Below are 19,201 nucleotides of genomic sequence, written 5' to 3'. Positions count from 1 at the left end.
GTAAGCATAAAGTACTAGCATCAGGGCCCCTTTTTAAAAAATCAAATAGTTGCATGGAATTGTTCAAAAAAACTTAATTAATGTATTATTTTGTTCTGTGATTTCTGTAGATTATTAAATGTTTGCTGATGATGCCAAGGGGGATGAATAGTACTGTGAGGGTAGATTTTGGTGCATAAATGGTTCCTCATTCGCTTCTGTGTCATTGACTGGCAGTGTTAGAGTAAGCAATTACTTGTACACTTACAATTGTCAAAGTTCACGTGCATCAATATGCTTCTGCGCTATTTTTATACAAGAGTTGAAACTAGCTGGTTAATGGCAGCTGTGTAAAAATAGCGCACATGGGAATGCAGTACGAGTGCCTGTAACTCCACCAATTGGATCATCTATCCAGTGTCAGGGTATTGAACAGGTACTGTACTGCAGTAGCAATGTAACTGGACTAGTAATCCTGAGGCCTGGACTAATAATCCAGGAGAATGTAAGTTCTAAATCCCATTTGTTTGAGAATCTGAACTTAGTTTTTAAAAAATGCTGGGAATCAGTAAAAGTGACCATGAAGCTGTTGGATTGTCATAAAAACCCAGCTTGTTGCTGATGCCCTTCGGGGAAATCTGCCGTCCTTACCTGGTCTGGGTTATATGTGATTCCAGTCCCACACCAATCTGATTGACTCTCGACTGCCCTCTGAAATGGCCTAGCAAGCCACGCAGTTATATTAAATTGCTCGCAGTTTAAGGAGAAGGCCTGGCACTACCTTCTCAGGCAACTAGAGACAGGGAATAAGTGCTGAGAATGGATAATGTAAAAAAAAAACAGAAGAGCCCAGAAATTCTGTGGAGTTCTATTCTGTCTCAACGTCCAAGACAACAACACACAGCAATCAATTTCTTGTTAAATTTGTTTTTCGGATCTGGGTAATGCAGGCAGGCCCTGTTTATTATCCATTCATATTTGCCCCGAGAAGGTGGTGGTGATGGGTTTTCTTCTTGGTTGGTAGAAATTGTTTTTGTAATAACTGCATGGTTTGTTAGACCACTTCAGAGGGTATTGAGAGTCAACGACAATGTGTTGCAGTCACATGTAGGCCAGACCAGGTTCCCATCCTTGAAGAACATTATTGAACTTTTATTTTACAACAATCTGACAGCTATTGTGGTTATTGTGATTACATGGGAGTGGGGATAAGTGAGGGGGCGGGGGGGTAGGGGGGGTGGGTTGGTGTTGAAGGGAGCAGGGGGGCTGGGGTGGGGATGGGACATGTGTATGAAATATCTAGCCATGATGCTCCAACTATCATGAGTATGGGGCAGGCTTGAGGGACCTTTTCCTGCCTGTCAATTCCATAGATTTGTTAAATTTGACTATAAACTAATGAAAGTTTATTAAATATATAAAATATATATATATATATATTATATATACACACACCACAATGAAACTGCAACACAGGAACAAGACAATCCATGTGGGAGTTTACCATCTGCGTGATCAAATAGTTTTAAACACATTTACCCACCCTGGTTCCATATCCTTTTTCGTTCACACAGATACAGTACATACAAGAAAATATACAGCTGTAATGAAGTTAATTCTGCTTCCTGCACATCAGAGGAAAAGTGCCTCATTATCAACTGTGTGTACAGTTCCTTATAGGGTTCTGGGTCTGGTTCAGAAACTTTACCAAGACAATAGTTTCAACATTGTTTAAACAAAAAAGACCTTGATGGACAGAGAAAAATGAAAGATAAATGTTTTGTCATAGTCCTTTATAAGGATCTAGCGAAGATCCAAATTGTGGGACCCCTTCTTTAAGTGCCAAAACAGTTTTCATGAAAAAAGGGGAATCATGAAATGCAGTCCCAAAATATAAAAGCCCAAATCTCTAAGGGAATCAAGCGATATGGGGATAGAGCAGAAAAATTAAGTTGAGGTAAGAGATCCACTACAATCTTATTAAATAGCAGAGCAGACTCGAAGGGCCTTATGGCCTACTCTTCTTTCTTATATTCTAATGCTTTATTGGGTAACTAAGTGCCACAGTGCATTAGACTATTTTCTTTTATGTATGAGACCTAGGTTCAAATCCAACCCAGACTGATGGAACATCAGTTTCCTGCACAAGGGTCCTATTAATTTTGGGCACCTCAATCCAGTATCTACTGGGTGAGAAGCTATAGTACAGATTGGTCATCTCACTCTGAGAGGCCATGGGATGGAAATGGGAAAAGGTGCCACCTTAGTGCAGTAGTTGCATTTGCATTTACACTGCTAAATCCAACTACCTTAAACTCAGTGTCAAGGATCTCAAAACCAATGGGACTTGCGAGTTGGATTTAGCAGTGTGACTGGGAGCACCTCATGGCATCTGAAATAAAACAGCACCAATATAAAAACTGCTAAATTGAGTAAAACACCAAACCTGCTTTAAAAATGCTATATTGAGTAGAATATTAAACCTGGTTTAAAGATCTGCGATATTGAGTAAAATACTAAACCTGCTTTAAAAAAAAGACTATTTTCAAACAAATACTGGTTAAAATCCTCTTAACACAACCAATAGTAACGAAAATACACAAGGGCAGTCCTGCGCGTTTGGGTCATTGCCCATTTGGAGTAAGTAACATTCACCGACTCTCAAGTGGGAAGTGGGTTGGGTTAGTCAATGATACAGCTAACACCTGTGGGTTTATTACAGCTAGAAATCAAGGAATGGGTTTCGCTATCTACCTTATAAATGTCTGTAAACATCTCTTGCTTGAAAATAGTATAAAACCCACCATGCTTTAATCCACCTGTCCTGTTTCTGCTATCAGTGAATTGATGTCTCGCCTTCTAAAGAGAATTTCTTGACACAGCTGGTTGTTAGAGCAGGTAGAGCGAGTGTTCTGTTGTATCTTTTAAGAAAAAAAGACGTTAAATAATTGAAACAAAGGAGAATGTGGCCTCCACAATAGTGAGGCAGTAGGATTAGTTGTGGGTTGCTCCAGCAGAGAGCCAGCACTGACATAATGGGTCGAATGGACTTCTATCTGCAAACTATATTTTTTAGAAATATTTCCAATTCTTCAAAGGGCGATTTGCGGACTATTTAACCATCGACTGTCCTTTTTCGGCAGGAGGATTTACTCCCACAAGCCGCTCCCCCTGTATCGTTCCCTCAGCCTCCTTTACAGCTCGGTGAAGGAGCTCTCTTGTCTTTCAGACTCCACTTTGATGAAGTGGCTACACCCGAAACGTTAAATTTGTCTTTCTTCGTCAGAGACTAAAAAGAATAACATAATGCTGTACCGGAATAATCTTCCAACAGTCTCGATATTCTCAATAAAAACCGACAACAGGCTCTCTTTGCAATGGGACATTCTTTTAAAAGGCTTTGGGGTTAAAATTGCAGGGCTATGAGGTGGCGGAATAATTGGATCGCTCTTTCAAAGAGCCAGCACAGGCAGGATGGGCCGGATGGCCTCCTTCTGTGCTGAGTGATTCTGGGATACACCGGAGCCCTTGGCTCTGAATGTTCTGCCAGGTTGCCCACGCTTACCTGTGCCAACCTCCCCTCTCACAAGCTCAGTCATTCCTATACCTGGAATCTCTGTGTTCTTTTGAGCTTTACCAGTCTCTCACTCGGCTCTGAATTCACTTGACATAATCTGAAAACGCTCCGGTATAACCGGTTCATATTGCAATGGGAAAAAGGGGGGTTGCATTCTCCATTCTTTCGTCTCAAGTTACTCGTCCAAAAGATTATCCAAAAGATACAAAATCTAAACTGCCCCGTTCAACACATTTCCCAAAGGCTGGTCAGGTTTTAAACAATGATGGACAGACACAACGAAAAGAATTAAATAATGTCACCATCTCACATTTAAACCAACAGCAAAAAAATCAGATCGAACACCCAATTCTCCCTTCATCTTCAGTCACCCTGGTCCCAAATCTAATCCCGATCCTTAATCCTTGTCATAAATGTTTTTAACCAACCGCCTTAAATTACAATCAAAGCCTCCCCCTGACTCTTTCACTGAAGGACATCACATCCCGCCCACACCTGTGTTTATATGACTTTTTGAATATATTTATCTCTAGGAACCAGGAGATAGAACAAAAATCCCCCAAAATAAGAGGTTAAGGTGTGTCCCGCGCTAATACAGATTTCTGTTAGAAGTCTGTGTATTGTTAATTTGTAAAGAAAGGATAGTTAGAATTTTGAAATCCTGAGGATCATAATGAGACCCTCTCCACTCACTCACAAGTATTAAGAAAGGTGATAGAAGTTTGGAACTCTCTTCCCAAGGTCAACTTTTAATTCCAAATAGGAGATTCTTGTTTCAAAAGGCATGTTCTTTACCCGACTATCGCCCCAACTTCACAATCCACCATTCATCAATCATCTTGATACCATTACAACCTAGTGTACACATGACGTTAGGCAAAGATCTCAAGGGATACAGGACAAAGGCGTTCGGATCTCATTGACTGGCGGAACAGACTCGAAGGGGCTGAATGGCGTCTTCACATTCCTAGATTCCGAAAATACATTCTGAATACAGCAGTAAAGCTCCCTAAATGGGCAAAATCGTACAGGAACGCTGCAAATTCAACAGTTAAGAGATCAAAATGAGCGGCGCCCACGCAAATGCAAAACAAATCGGTCACATAACAGAGTTGAAACATATTAAGAGGGGAAAGCACATCAGTAATATATCAGCCTCTATCTCTACCCGGGATAATACTCTCTGATTTCTGAACCCGTTTTAAAGTGGTTAGACATACATTTGGTATCAAGTCACATGGGGATATCAATTTAAGATGCCTTATATTTGATCATCGAAGCTTACTGCACAGGAGGAGCCCATTCGGCCCATTGTGGCCGTGTTGGCTCTGTGAACGAGCAATCCATTTAGTTCCACTCACCCAACTCTTTCCCCCAGAGCCCGGAATTGATTTACCCCCTTTTTTCCAGGTAAATATTTCTTCAAGATATTTTTGAAAGTATTGTGTGTGAAACAGATTAGTCTATTTACCCTGAAATCACACAGCAGCTGCCTGCTATACTCCCTAATCCACAATAAACACAGGCAGCCACATGCAAAACATCACAAGCACAAACTGCCTTCGCTTTAATTTTCCGCTTTCTCTCTTTGAGTCTCCCACTGTGAGCAAGGCTGAGCCGTTACAAGGGGTGTTTGTGTGAAATGTGATGGAAATCTATTTCTCCCTCTCTGTTTCTCTAAAATCAGACGGGAAGAATTGATGGAAAAATTGTAGCGGGGGGTTGGGGGGGGAGGGGGCGGGGGTTGGTGGCGGGAAACTTCAGAATCTGTCGCCTATAAACGTTATCAATTGAACAGGAATAAATACTAGATAAATCTTTAAGGTGGATATTATTTCAGCTCCAGACAGTTTTATAAATGTTGTAGTCACGTCTGAATCTCCCCGAGGTTCTGTCTGGTTCGTATCTTTCTATCTGTCTCTAAATCCCTCTGTCTCTCCCTATCTCCGTCTGATTACCTGTCTTTACCTTTCTGTCTGTTCTTTCCCACCTCACTCACTATTTTTAACTCATCTCTATTTCCTTCTTATGCCAGTCTCTCAATGTCTCACCTTCGGTCTCAAAACAGTCTCTTCCGTTCTTCCTGTTTCTCTGTCTCTCTATTTCTGTCTAACTCTCTCTCTCTCTGCCATCCTGTCTACCTTCTGTTTCTCTCCCGTCTTTCCCTCTCAGTGTCTCTTTCGTTTTATATCTCCTTCATCATACAGAGTTGTGTGATCCCCAAATATACGCATTGTGTCTGTCTTTTGTGTGTGTGTGTATGTAGTCTCTCTCTCTCGCTTTGTGTCTGTGCTCTCTCTTCACAGTCTCGTTGCCCCGGTGTAAAGTGTATCTAATCGCATTATCTGCACCCATACACACTGATCTCTTCATTGCGGCTAATGAACCGTGAAACAACTCAGTTTCAATTGTAAATTGAACCAATTTCTTCCAACAAGCAATTAGACGGACAGAAACAACTTCCTTTGACAAGAGTGGCCTTACACTTACACAGAAAAACAGCCCGCACTCCTGACACTATCCCACCAGAGAAGCGTGGAAAATATCACAAGTGCACCGCATCAGACAAGACGACAGTGTGCATTGGTGACATATTCTGTAGATTTTAATTTTAGATATAAAATCTATCACACAGATGTGCATACATAAATAATCACTAGATTACAACTGTCACTGTACTCTAAAAGTAATTCATTGGCTCCAAATCACTTTTGGAACGTCTTGAGGTCGTCAAAGAGCCAGGATAGGCACGATGGGCCGAGTGGCTTCCTTCAGGGCTGTAAGATTTTATGATTTTGGAAATCGGGTTGGGGAAAAAGTCAATCTGTTGCAAAGGTTATCAACAAACTTTAAAGTTGTGTTTCTTTTTCTGGTTTGCATTTTGCAAACTATTTCCTGAGTATTATTTGGGAATCGTCCAGTTCCACACGGAGATGTATGTCTTTAAATCTATATGTAGACATGGGCACACATATGTATATATATATATATGCAGTGTGTGAACACCCCTCCCTCTCCAACCGCCTCAATCACCCCCCCCCCCCCCCCTCACCCCCGCCAAAGAAATTTAAAGGGAGCACAATTTCGTAGCGTAAAATCCCGATCAGTTGCTACCGCGCCGATTACTTCCGACCCAGAGAAGATTAAGGGGCTTAATCCCACTTCAATGTCAGAGGCGACTGAGAAACGCAGCCGGCGCGTTCCCCCAGACTTAAACGCTCCGACACAGCGCTTTTTGTAGCTGTTCTTACTCAAACACAAAACAGATGCAGCAAGAGAACAAAGCGGCTGCAAGCCTCAAAAGAAACCCCGCTTTGGTAATAATTTTGAAACTTCTGGGTGTAACCCAGCCTGGGTGGACATTCGCTTTAAACTGTGCATCTGGGGACTTCACTCAGAATGTTCCACTAAATGAAATAGATTGCGCCCTTTCTCCACGAGCTCTTCCTCACAATAATTCGATTTTTAAAAAAATTAACGAGGAAATATTCTTCTGAACAGTGTCTACTTTAAGCGCACTTCTCTAACAGATTTTTTTTTGCCTCTGAGCTCTCCCTCTAGGACTGAGCGATTCCCAAATAACATTCTCAGCAAACAGTTATCAATAACACAAATAAAACGGGGGGAAAAAATCCCAGAGCAAAGCAGGGAAAGTGCAAACCAGAAAAGGAATCACACAAATTAAAGTCTGTTGATAACTTTTACCACAAATTAAATTGTCCCTGCCCCAACTTCCATATCATAGAATGTTACGGCACAGAAGGACGGCATTCGGCCTCTCGTGCCCGTGCTGGCTCTTTGAAAGAGTTTCAATCAGTCCCACTCCCCCCCCCCCCCCCCACCCCGCTCCTTCCCCATAGCCCTGCAAATGTTTCCTTTTGAAGTATTTATCCAATTCCCTTTTGAAAGTTACTATTGAATCTGCTTCCATCGCCCTTTCAGACAGCGCATTCCAGATCACAACAACTGGTTGTGTAAAAAATCGCCTCATCTCAGCCCCTGATTTGTTTACCAATTATCTGAAATCCGTCTCCCTCTGGTTACTGACCCTCCTGCTACTAGAAACAGTTTCTCCTTATTTACTCTACCAAAACCCCTGATTATTTTGAACACCTCTATTAAATTTCTTCTCAAATTGCTTTGAGAACAATCCCAGTTTCTTCAGTCTCTCTATTTCTGCATTTTAAACTTGTTAATTTTGTGACATATTTAGATTGCAATTAATAAGAACGAACTTATGGAAATTATTAATTTTCAAAACGTATTTATTTTTACTTTTAAATGCCCCCAAAGTTGCACAAAGTTTGTCCTTTTTAAAATTTGTAGCGTATCATTGTTAACTGAAGTAAGGTTTTACTCACTGCTGTAGTCGGGTAGTCTCGGTATCATCATGCCGGCGGCTTGAGCCCGGAGCCAGTGGTCTAACTGGAAGGATCCAGCCGCCGCGGCCGCTTTCAGGTGTTCAGGGTGCGGCTGAGGCAGCTGCGGGAAGGCGCCGTAGGACAGAGCTGGGTGGTGGGTGCCCAAGCCCGGGTAGGTGTAGACGGGGTGGCCGTACATGGCGGGGATGGCGGCGTGGGACAGAGCGCCGAAGCCCGGGGGTTGCAGGTTCAGTAAACCCGGCTTGGGGATGATGCTGCTGGCCAGCGACATCGCGCCCGGATTGCCCCGGGGAGAAGGGGTCTCGGTGCGGATGCAGGAGCCCGGGCTCCCCGCCGAGCTCTCGGCGACCGAGCTGGGGCTCAGGACGGGAGGGGAAGCGCTCGGCACGGCCCTGGGCGGCTCTTCCGCCAACAGGGCGTCGATCCTGAAGTTTTTCGACTTCTCCATGCTGTTGGGATTGAAGGTGCAGAGATGTGGGGAGGACCCGCTCAATGTGCCCAACAGCTCTCTGAGAGTTTGCTCAGGCTGCTGTGCTGTATAAACACGGCGGTGCCAGCCTATTACACTGCTACCTGTGGGCACTGCCTACCGCACTGACTACCTGCAGATCTACACAACTCCTCACCGTTTTCAGGGACAGAGCAAGTGTTCTGTGTAACACCCACTGCTACTCTCAATTCATGGGTCACTTGCTAAAAGTCTCTCCCTGTCTATTTAACTGGAGAAATCTGACAATCCTGTAATTCGTTAGTGGCCCAGATTCGAATTAGTTTTAGTTTCCTCTATATAGTTGATTTCTCATTGTCTTTCAGTCTATATTATTCTGTCAGTCCCTTTGTATGTGTCTATCTGGTCGTTATTTCTTTCTCGCTTAATTACTCTCTGTATTCTCTCTCTCTCTCAGCCTGTTACTGTTTCTCTCGCTGTCTTCTATCTCCGTTTCTCTGTCTCTCTCAGTGTCTGGCCGTTTTCTCTCTGTCTCCGTTTCTCTCTGATTCTGTCTCTCTCAGTGTGTGACTCTTCCTCACTGTCTCACTGTTTCTCGCTGTCTGTCAGTCTGTCGTCTCTCCCTTTGTTTCTTGCTGTCTGTCATGGACTGTGTCTGTCTCTCGCCGTCTCCTGGCCTCACTCTTTCTCTTTCGTTGTATCTCTATATCTCTTTGTCTGTGTATTTCTCTCCCTCTCTTTTTCTTATTTCCCCTTATACTTGCCTATCGTTTTTCGTTAAATTTCTTTCCTTCTTTTTTAAATCTCTGTGTCCCAGGAACCCCTTGACTTTGTTGCGGATTTACTTGCACCGCAATCTCATCTCTATGTGTTGGAGTGAGCTACTTAGTCTGACTACTGTCTTTGACAGTCCCTGTGAAAGTCTCAGCCCCCGGCGGGAGAGGGAATCCCATTGGCTATTTACCTGCTCCGTTCGACACCCTTCCCAGGGAGATGAACCAATTCAGACGGCGTTTAATTAACTAATTACCCCCTCATTTCGGTGAAGCTCAGCCACACTCTCGCCAAGTCCCGAGAGCGAAAGGCTTAAATATTCATCCGATTCCCGTATCGGGGTCCGGATGCATCAGCGAGCTAAGGAGAGAATGGCAGAAGTGACTTTGTTTGTAACCTGTTCTGCGCGGAATCTGCTCAAGAATGTTTAAAGAGCATTAATATGTCATTCCAAGTTTAAGAATGATTCTGCAATAATCAATCTATTATACACAACAGAAATCACATTTTTCGTGTATTTCAATTTTATAAACTAGATATTGAGATAAATTGAACAAAAATAATTTATAAGTTTCTGATTTCAAAAGGTAATAAACTTGCAGGGCTAAGGGGATAGAGCGGGAAAAAGGACTGCAGAGAGCCGGCATCGTCTCAATGGACCGAATAGCCTCCTTCTGTGACGTAATGACTCCAAGACAACGATTTTTAAACATCAGAGCCTAGTTTAAAGTTCCCATTGTTTTTAAATTTCATCTCTCCCTATCCCGTTGTGAGCTGGTTTCAAACATTCACAATCGCGATTTTTCGTTAAACCAGAAGGAGCTGGGGGGGAGGGAGGGTGGGGGGGGGGGGTGGAAAGTCAGAGATTTACAATTATTGCAGGAAAAATGCTGCTGGGGTTGAGGCGCTTGGAAATCTCGGGGATCCAGTACAGACAGACCAGACCCTACCTCCCTCTCAGCTTAAAACATCACAGGACCAGCAGAAAACCACATGGGTGGTGCTGAGTCTCAGGAATTATTACGGTATGTCGAAAAATTTGACACAGTAAGGAGAAACTGTTTCTAGTGGCAAGAGGGTCAGTAACCAGAGGACACAGGTTTAAGATAAATGGCAAATGACCCAGAGAGGGGAGATGAATTTTTCCTTTACGCAGTGAGTTGTTGTGATCTGGAATGCGCTGTCTGGAGGACGGTGGAAGGAGATTCAATAGTAACTTTCAAAAGGGAATTGGATAAATACTTGAACTGGAAAACTTTGTAGCGTCATGGGGAAAGAGCGAGCAGACTGGGACTATTTAGATGGCTCTTTTCAAAGAGCCGGCACAGGAACGATGGGCGGAATAGCCTCCTGTATGTTGTACGATTCCACGTTAAAAATAGAGCAAACTCAGCGATTGATCACGATTTCCCGCTTCAGACCTCAATGTTCCGGTCTCCACACACTATAGACTGAAATTCGTCTTAGAGTTAGCACATTCGGGCCAATTATGCAGTTTGGAGGTTCAAATAAAGGAGCCAATAGCAAACCAGGAGGCAAAGAGTATTTATCTCACTGTATTTGAACGAAAAACATTTTTATAAATCGGGTGAAAATATCCACCTCATTCACACTGGAGATCAATATTACAAAGCATCTTTAAAATAAAGTGGAGAGTGAACGAAGGGTAAGTGGTTTGAAACGAAAAATATATAAACTTTTAACGAATCGTACAGGATACAGTTCAACTATAATCAGTTTAAATCCTATATTATAAATCGTAATCGTTTTATTTAAACCTTTTTCTCAAAGAGTCTAAAGCGACGAGAAAAATACCATCGGGCTGTTTCCCCCCAGCTTCATAACCTCTTCAGTTCACCTCACTTTTAACAGTTTCTGATCTGAGTTTGATTTATTTTGCATTTCGCCTGTCGGCTGAGCGACGGATTCTCTCTCACCTGTACTCAGCACAACTCTCGTTGTTAACCTGCCATTGTCATCATTTCCTTGAAATCTTACTCGTGTTCTACATTTTAACCTGTGTAGTTTGTACTGGCAGTGTCGAAGATAACGAATTGCACATGAGACCAGACTCGTTATTAAACGACTTCTCAGCCCTAACATATACCCTTCCCTATTTTGGGCACTCCCGGCTCTTAAAATAATATGTTCAGTTTTTAAATTGCGGTTTGTTCCTAATCGACAACATCAAAAAATCTGCAAATCGCGCTGGGGAATAATTGAACGGCAGAAACAGAATCTACGGAGCTTCTTAATTCGCACTGGGGGCAGAGGAAGAGTTTCACCTCTGGTTGTTTTATACAGACTTCATCTAACGCTTGAAACTATGGGAAAATGTGTTTTCAGGTTATTTAAATGAAGCAACTTTGAATTAAGAGCAGATTGGAAACGTCCCTGTAAATGGCAGAAGAATCTTTTGTTCCTTATTTCTTTCAAAAATTCGGAATGCATTTTAAACGGACAAACTAATGGTTGTCTGCTGGAAATCACAACCAGATGGAATTTCCCTGCTGTGTTTAGGATGAGGCTAATAGATACACCAATCAAATGGAATCTTCTTGCTGTGTTTAGGTTTTTACTAATATGTAAAAGAAACCGGAGGAATTCACTCTAACATTCTCCTCCTCCTCCCCATGAACCCAAACTCTGACATCTCATTATCTTGACATTCTTATTGCCATCAAGGCTCAGATTGTCAAGGTTAAAATGTTTCCTTCTGCTGCGTTGTGTGTGACGTCAGTGAGTTTTCTAACCATTATTGTGGAGAATATGAAGTTAGAACAGAAGGCGGAAAATCCAAGCAAAAAGTTTTTTAAAAATGAAGGATTTTATTGTAAATCAGTCACTGAGAATTACTAAAGATCGAAGAGATTGGATAGGCTTCAGTAGATGAAATACCTAGGACTTAACGGGACACAGAAAATAAGCTGGAAACAATATACATCAGGGTAGCAGAGCAGGTGGGAAGAGAGTTAGGGTTGTGAAGGGCAAGTTTAGGATTGATGTCAGAGAGTGGAGATTGGTAGTAGCAGCAAAAATAAATTGCACAAAAAGTACCGGAATATAGTTGGATTATTACAAACAACTACTGAAGCCAAGTAAAGTTCAATAATTGAGTTTGAATTCGATAAAGTTTTAAAGAGCAAAAGAATCCACAAACCTAAACTCTCACTCCCTTTACCACCAACACACAGTGGCAGCAGTGTATACCATCTACAAGATGCACGACAGCAACTCATCAAGGCTCCTTCAACAGCACCTTCCAAACCCATGACTTCTACAACCTAGAAGGACAAGGGCTGCAGGTTGATGGGAACACCAGCACCTGCAAGTTTCCCTCCAAGTCACACACCATCCTGACTTGGAAATGTATCACCGTTCCTTCACTGTCGCTGGGTCAAAATCCCTTCCTAACAGCACTGTGGGTGTACCTACATCACATGGACTGCAGCGGTTCAAGAAGGCGACTCACCACCACCTTCTCAAGGGCAATTAGAGACGGGCAATAAATGCTGGCTTTGCCAGCGATGCTCACATCCCATGACTGAATTTAAAAAAATAAAGGAAAGGTAGAGAAGCAGTGAAATGTAGTTGTTCCAAAATGACACAGAGATGATGGGCCAAATTGACAGCTGGGAGGATTGGCTGAGGATGGTGGTTGAGATAATAACATTGGACTGGTTTAAGAAACATCTAGATGGAATAATGTGATGATGGTAAGGTTGATATTGTGGGAGGATGAGACGAAGGCAGTGGAAGGGTCTTCTTATTCCAAATCTACTTGTTACTTTGCCTTGGTGTGAAAATTCAGGGCAATGTACATTATGTGTGATCTCTTCATCGATGGAGAACTCATGCCATGCAGATCTTACAGGACTCCTGCTGTACCTTGTCACCTTCTCTCAGCCAGGACAATGTTTGCAGCTGTAACATTGGGACTTACTGTCACTGGGAAAAGGCGAGGACAGAAAAAAAACCCAATCAGCATTGCCATGACCTCTGCTGGGAGCTGCACATGTGCAGACTTTGGGCAGGCATGTGACCATGCTGGGGTCTGATGTCCCTTCTCCACTTTCTCTGTTCAAATAGAAAGGTTAATTTTACATCTGAACAATGGCCAACAGCTTAAGGTACAGATGGAACTGTACCATAGCATGAGTTAGAAGAGGAGAAAATCTTGTAAAATGATTGTTTACTATATTAGTAATCAAATGTTTAATGATTATTTCTGTAATGTAAATGGAAGTTTTAGCATTAATTTCTGTGACATATTTTGAAAAACAGAGACTACCTACTTACCTACCATCCATCTGTCTATCTATCTCTCTATCATCCATCTACCTATCTATAACAAGAACAAGAATTTACATTTATATAGCACCTTTAATGTAATAAAACATCCCAAGGTGTTTCACTGGAACATTATAAAACAAAAGATGACACTGAGCCACATAAGCAGATATTAGGATAGGTGACCAAAAGCTCGGTCAAAGAGGTAAGTTTTAAGGAGTGTCTTAAAGGAAGAAAGCGAGGTAGGGAAATATCTATATCTCATTATCTATCTATCTATCCATTATGTATATATCCATTAGGTATGTATGTATCTATCTGCCACCACCTTCTCAAGGGCATTAAGGAATGGGCAACAAATGTTGGCCTTGCCAGCAACGCTCACATCCCGAGAATGAATTTTTAAAAATCTATTATGTACATACGTATCAATCATCCATCTATCCACTATGTATATATGTATCCATCTATCCATCCATTATGCATATGTATATCTGTAGGTTGATCTATATCAAAATAGCAGATAAAGGAACTACATGAGAGATGAGAGAAATATACTTAAATAATCAGAAAATATCCAGCTCTGTTTGCCTACTATCACCTACATTTTTTTACAGGAATGTACAGAATCAGAAGTGGTTCAGTCCCCCTCTCTGTTTTTGAGTAATTAATATTTTCTTCCAGCAGTCTGTTCTTCAGTGACCCTGCTCCTAAATCCGGTCAGGTTCACAGAGATCACTGATTGGTTGAGTTTCAATAGATGAAATTGACCACAAATTGGACGAGTTGGTGGTTTGGGAGAAGCCTGTCGCAGCTTTATGGAGAAAGGGGTGATAAATCCTTATTCTATTTATTTAGCTTTAATCGTGGGGGGTCACGTACTTTGATCTCCATCCACACTTATCAAGATTGTCACGCAACCCCCCAGAGGACCAAGGAACATAAAACTGTGGGTTTGCGCCTTCCTGCTCCATCCAGGAGCTTGTTCATCACCTGCCTCTGCAGAGCTAACTGGTCTCAGCCAGGCCTGCTTTGGCACAGTCAGAATCCCAAGGTTCAGGGGCAGAACAATTAGCCAGGGCTCCTGGCTTCCGAATAGGAACATTAGGAACAGGAATGGCCATTCAGCCCTTCAAGCCTCCTCTGCTGTTAATGGCCTATCTGCACCTCAACTCCCTTTACCCGACTCAGTTCCCTATCCCTTGATACCCTTACCCCAGCAAAATCTATTGAACTCAGTCTTGAATGCTCCACTTGAACCCCAGCCTTTTGGGGCAGAGAATTCCAGTTTTCCACTGTACTTTGTGTAAAAAGGTGCTTCCTGATTTCCCTCCCAAAAAACCTGGCCCTAATTTTAAGATTCCCCCATCAGAAGAAACATTTTTTCACTATCTACTCTATCAATTCCTTTTAACATTTTTAAACACTTCAGTCAGATTGTCTCGCCAATCCCCTAAACTCAAGAGGATATCTGGGTCCATCTTCCTATCTAACAGATTTTCCACTTTGGATACTATTGGGGAAGATAGCTTCTCAAGGGAATGCAGCAAAAGCTAAGTCTGTGGCACCATGGGTGGCTCAGCTGCACACGAGAGGAGGAAAAGGAGTGGAAGTGCTATAGTGATAGGGGATTCTTTCGTAAGGGGTACAGATAGGCGTTTCTGTGGCTGCAAACGTGACTCCTGGATGGTATGTTGCCTCCTTGGTGCTAGGGTCAAGGATGTCACGGAGAGGCTGCAGGACATTCTGAAGGGGGAGGGTGAACAGTCAGAGGTTGTGGTACACACTGGTACCAATGACCTAGGTAGAAAGCGGGATGAGGTCCTGCAACAAGAATTTAGGTAGGTAGCAGATTAAAAAGCAAGACCTCAAAGGTTGTAATCTCTGGATTACTCCCGGTGCCACGTGCTAATGAGTATAGGAATAGGAGGATAGAGCAGATGAATGCGTGGCTGAGGAGATGGTGCAGGAGGGAGGGCTTTAGTTTCCTGGATCACTGGGTCTGTTTCTGGCAAGGGTGGGACCTGTACAAGTTGGATGGGTTGCACCTGAACGGGAACGGGATCAACATCCTTGCTGGGAGGTTTGCTAGTGCTGTTGGCGGGGGTGGGGGTGGGGGGGCGTGGTTTAAACTAATTTGGCAGGGGTATGGGATACAGAGTGGAGGTACAGTAGGGGGTGATGCACAGCCAAATATAAAAGAGAAACTGGAAGGCAGAGCAACTATAGACCTGTTAAGGCACAAGTGAAAAATGCAAGACTGGATTGCATCTAATTTAATGCAAGGAGTCTTACTAGTAAGGCAGATGAATTGAGGCATTGATTAGCACATGGCATTATGATATTATTGCTATCACAGAGACATGGTTGAGGGAAGGGCAGGACTGGCAGATCAATATTCCATGGTATAGAATCTTCAGGCGAGACAGGGGTGTAAAAGAGGAGGTGGCATTGCACTGTCGATCAAGGAGTGAATTACTGCAGTAAGGAGGGATGATATCTTAGAAGGTTCCTCAAATGAGGCCATATGGGTAGAACTTAAAAACAAAAAGGGGGGAATCGCTTGGCTGGGAGTGTACAATAGGCCTCCAAACAGCCAGGGAGAGATAGAGGAGCAGCTATGTAGGCAAATCTCAGAGAGGTGTAAAAATAATCGGGTAATAATAGTAGGGGATTTCAACTTCCCCAATATCAACTGGGATAGTCTTAGTGCAAAAGGCTTAAAGGGGGCGGAATTCTTAAAATGCATATAGGAGAGCTTTTTGAACCTGTACAGAGAAAGTCCTACAAGAGAAGGGGCAGTACTGGACCTAATCCTAGGGAATGAAGCTGGACAAGTGGTAGAAGTGTCAGTGAGGGACCATTTCGGGGATAGTGACCATAACTCTGTAAGATTTAAGGTAGTTATGGAAAAGGAGAAAGATGGACCAGAAATAAAGGTACTGAATTGGGGGAAGGACGATTTCAATATGATAAAACAGGATCTGGCCAAAGTGGACGGGGAGCAGCTACTAGGAAAGTCTACATTAGACCAGTGGGAGTCATTCAAAGAGGAAATAGTGAGAGTTCAGAGCCAACATGTACCCGTTAAAGGTGAAGGGTAGGACCAACAAGACCATGGAACCCTGGATGTCAAGGGATATAGAGGATTGGATCAGGAAGAAAATGAGGCTTATGGCAGATTCAGAGCGCTGAAAACAGCAGAGGCACTACAGGAGTATAGAAAGTGTAGGGGGGTACCAAAAAAAGTAATTAGGAGAGTGAAGAGGGGACATGACAAAACACTGGCGGGCAAGATAAAAGAAAATACTGAGGTGTTTTATAAGTATATTATGGGCAACAGGATAACCAGGGAGAGAGTAGGGCCCAAAGTGGCAATCTGTGTGTGGAGCCAGAGGATATAGATGAGGTTTTAAATGATTACTTTTGATCTGTATTCACAATGGAGAAGGACGATGTAGGTGAAGCGATCAGGGAGGGGGATCGTGAAATACTTGAACATATTAGCATTGAAAGGGAGGAAGTATTAGCTGTTTTAGTGGGCTTAACAGTGGATAAATCCCCAGGCCCAGATGAGATGTATCCCAGGCTGTTAGGTGAGGCAAGGGAGGAGATAGCGGCTCTGACACAAATTTTCAAATCCTTTCTGGCCACAGGAGAGGTACCAGAGGACTGGAGGACAGCGAATGTGGTATCATTATTCAAGAAGGGTAGTGGGGATAAACTAGGTAATTACAGGCCAGTGAGTCTAACATCATTGGTTGGGAAACTATTGGAAAAAATTCTGAGGGACGGGATTAATCTCCACTTGGAGAGGCAGGGATTAATCAGGGATAGTCAGCATAGCTTTGTCAGGGGGAGATCGTGTCTAACAAACTTGATTTAATTTTTCGAGGCGGTGAATAGATGTATAGATGAGGGTAAAGCAGTTGATGTAGTCTACATGGACTTCAGTGAGGCTTTTGATATGGGAGATTGGTTAAGAAGGTAACAGCCCGTGGGATCCAGGGCAATTTGGCAAATTGAATCCAAAATTGGCTGAGTGGCAGGAGGCAGAGGGTGATGGTCGAGGGTTGTTTTTGCGAGTGGAAGCCTGTGACCAGTGATGTACCACAGGGATCGGTGCTGGGACCCTTGCTGTTGTAGTGTACATTAATGGTTTAGACGTGAATATAGGAGGTATGATCAGTAACATCGCAGACATCACGAAAATTGGTGGTGTCGTAAATAGTGAGGAGGAAAGCCTTAGATTACAGGATGATGTGGATGGGCTGGTAAAATGGGCGGAGCTGTGGCAAATGGAATTTAATCCAGAGAAGTGTGAGGTGATGCATTTTGGGAGAACTAACAAGGCAAGGGAATATACAATGGATGGTAGGACCCTTGGAAGTACAGAGGGTCAGAGGGACCTTGGTGTACTTGTCCATAGATCACTGAAGGCAGCAGCACAGGCAGATACAGTGCTTAGGAAGGCATATGGGATACTTGCCTTTATTAGCCGAGGCAAAGAATATAACAGCAGGGAGGTTATGATGGAGCTGTATAAAACGCTAGTTAGGCCACAGCTGGAATACTGTGCACAGTTCTGGGCACCACACTATAGGAAGGATGTGATTGCACTGGAGAGGGTGCAGAGGAGATTCACCAGGATGTTGCCTGGACTGGAGATTTTCAGCTATGAAGAGAGACTGAAAAGGCTAGGGTTGTTTTCCTTAGAGCAGAGAAGGCTGAGGGGAGATATGATTGAGATGTACAAAATTATGAGGGGCATTAATAGGTTAGATAGGAAGAAACTTTTTCCCTTGGTGGAGGGGTCAATAACCAGAGGGCATAGATTTAATGTAAGGGGCAGGAGGTTTAGAGGGGATTTGAAGAAATTTTTTTTCACTCAAAGGGTGGTTAGAATCTGGAACACACTGCCTGAAGAGGTGGTAGAGGCAGGAACCCTCACAACATTTAAGAAGCATTTAGATGAGCACTTGAAATGCCAAGTGCTGGAAAATGGGATTAGAATAGTTAGGTGCTTGATGGCTTTCACAGACACGATGGGCCGAAGGGCCTGTTTCTGTGCTGTATAACTCTATGACTCTCTGACTCTATATAAGCCTAGTCTATACACGCTGTCCTCAAAATTTAACCCTTGCAGCCCAGGTATCATTCTGGTGAATCTGTGCTGCACCCCAGTATATACCTTCCTGAGTGGCAGTGCGCAAAACTGTACACACCTACCCCAGATAGGGTCTGACCAATTGAGAAAGAAAGACTTGCATTTATATAGTGATTTTCACACCACCTTGCACTATGCTCACTTCTCTCAAAACTCCCTGTTCAAATCCTTTCAGTTGGGGTTCCAACCTGCCCACAGATTTGAGCCTGTTGTCTACAACAGTGACACCTCAACCACTCTGCAATTTCTAATGGTATCAGTCAGATCCATCCTTCCCTATGGCCTGTGCTCCATGGAACCGGTCTGGAACTGTCCTCTCTTGGTTTCACTCCTATCTGTAGCCAGCATATCCCTAGCAATGGCTTTTCCTCTTGCTCCAGCATGTTCATCTTAGGAGTGCCCCAAAGTTTCATTTTCCTTGACTACATGGTGCTCTTTGGTGACCTTCCATACGTAAGAAAGAAAGGATGAAAGGACTTGTCCTTTTATAGTGCATTTCATGATCTCAAGATATCCCAAAGCTCTTTGCAGCCAATGAAGTACCTTTTGAAGTGTAGTCACTGTTGTAATGGAGGGAATACTAC

The 19,201-nt window shown here is 43.1% G+C and overlaps 1 protein-coding gene across 1 annotated transcript in view; it reads right to left on the bottom strand.

Moving 5' to 3' along the window:
* mnx2b (motor neuron and pancreas homeobox 2b) overlaps window positions 1-8,386 on the bottom strand; it is a 51,335-nt gene extending 42,949 nt beyond the window's left edge. The window contains exon 1 of the mRNA XM_068034468.1: window positions 7,918-8,386. Within this exon, the coding sequence (XP_067890569.1) occupies window positions 7,918-8,386 (469 nt within the window). The remainder of the gene's footprint in view (window positions 1-7,917) is intronic.
* Between the last annotated feature and the right edge of the window lie 10,815 nt (window positions 8,387-19,201).

The sequence above is a fragment of the Heterodontus francisci genome, chromosome 7 (genome assembly GCF_036365525.1).
Source record: "Heterodontus francisci isolate sHetFra1 chromosome 7, sHetFra1.hap1, whole genome shotgun sequence".
NCBI lineage: Eukaryota > Metazoa > Chordata > Chondrichthyes > Heterodontiformes > Heterodontidae > Heterodontus > Heterodontus francisci.
The sequence above is the reverse complement of the archived record's forward strand: the minus strand, read 5'-3'. Positions and strand labels throughout refer to the sequence as shown.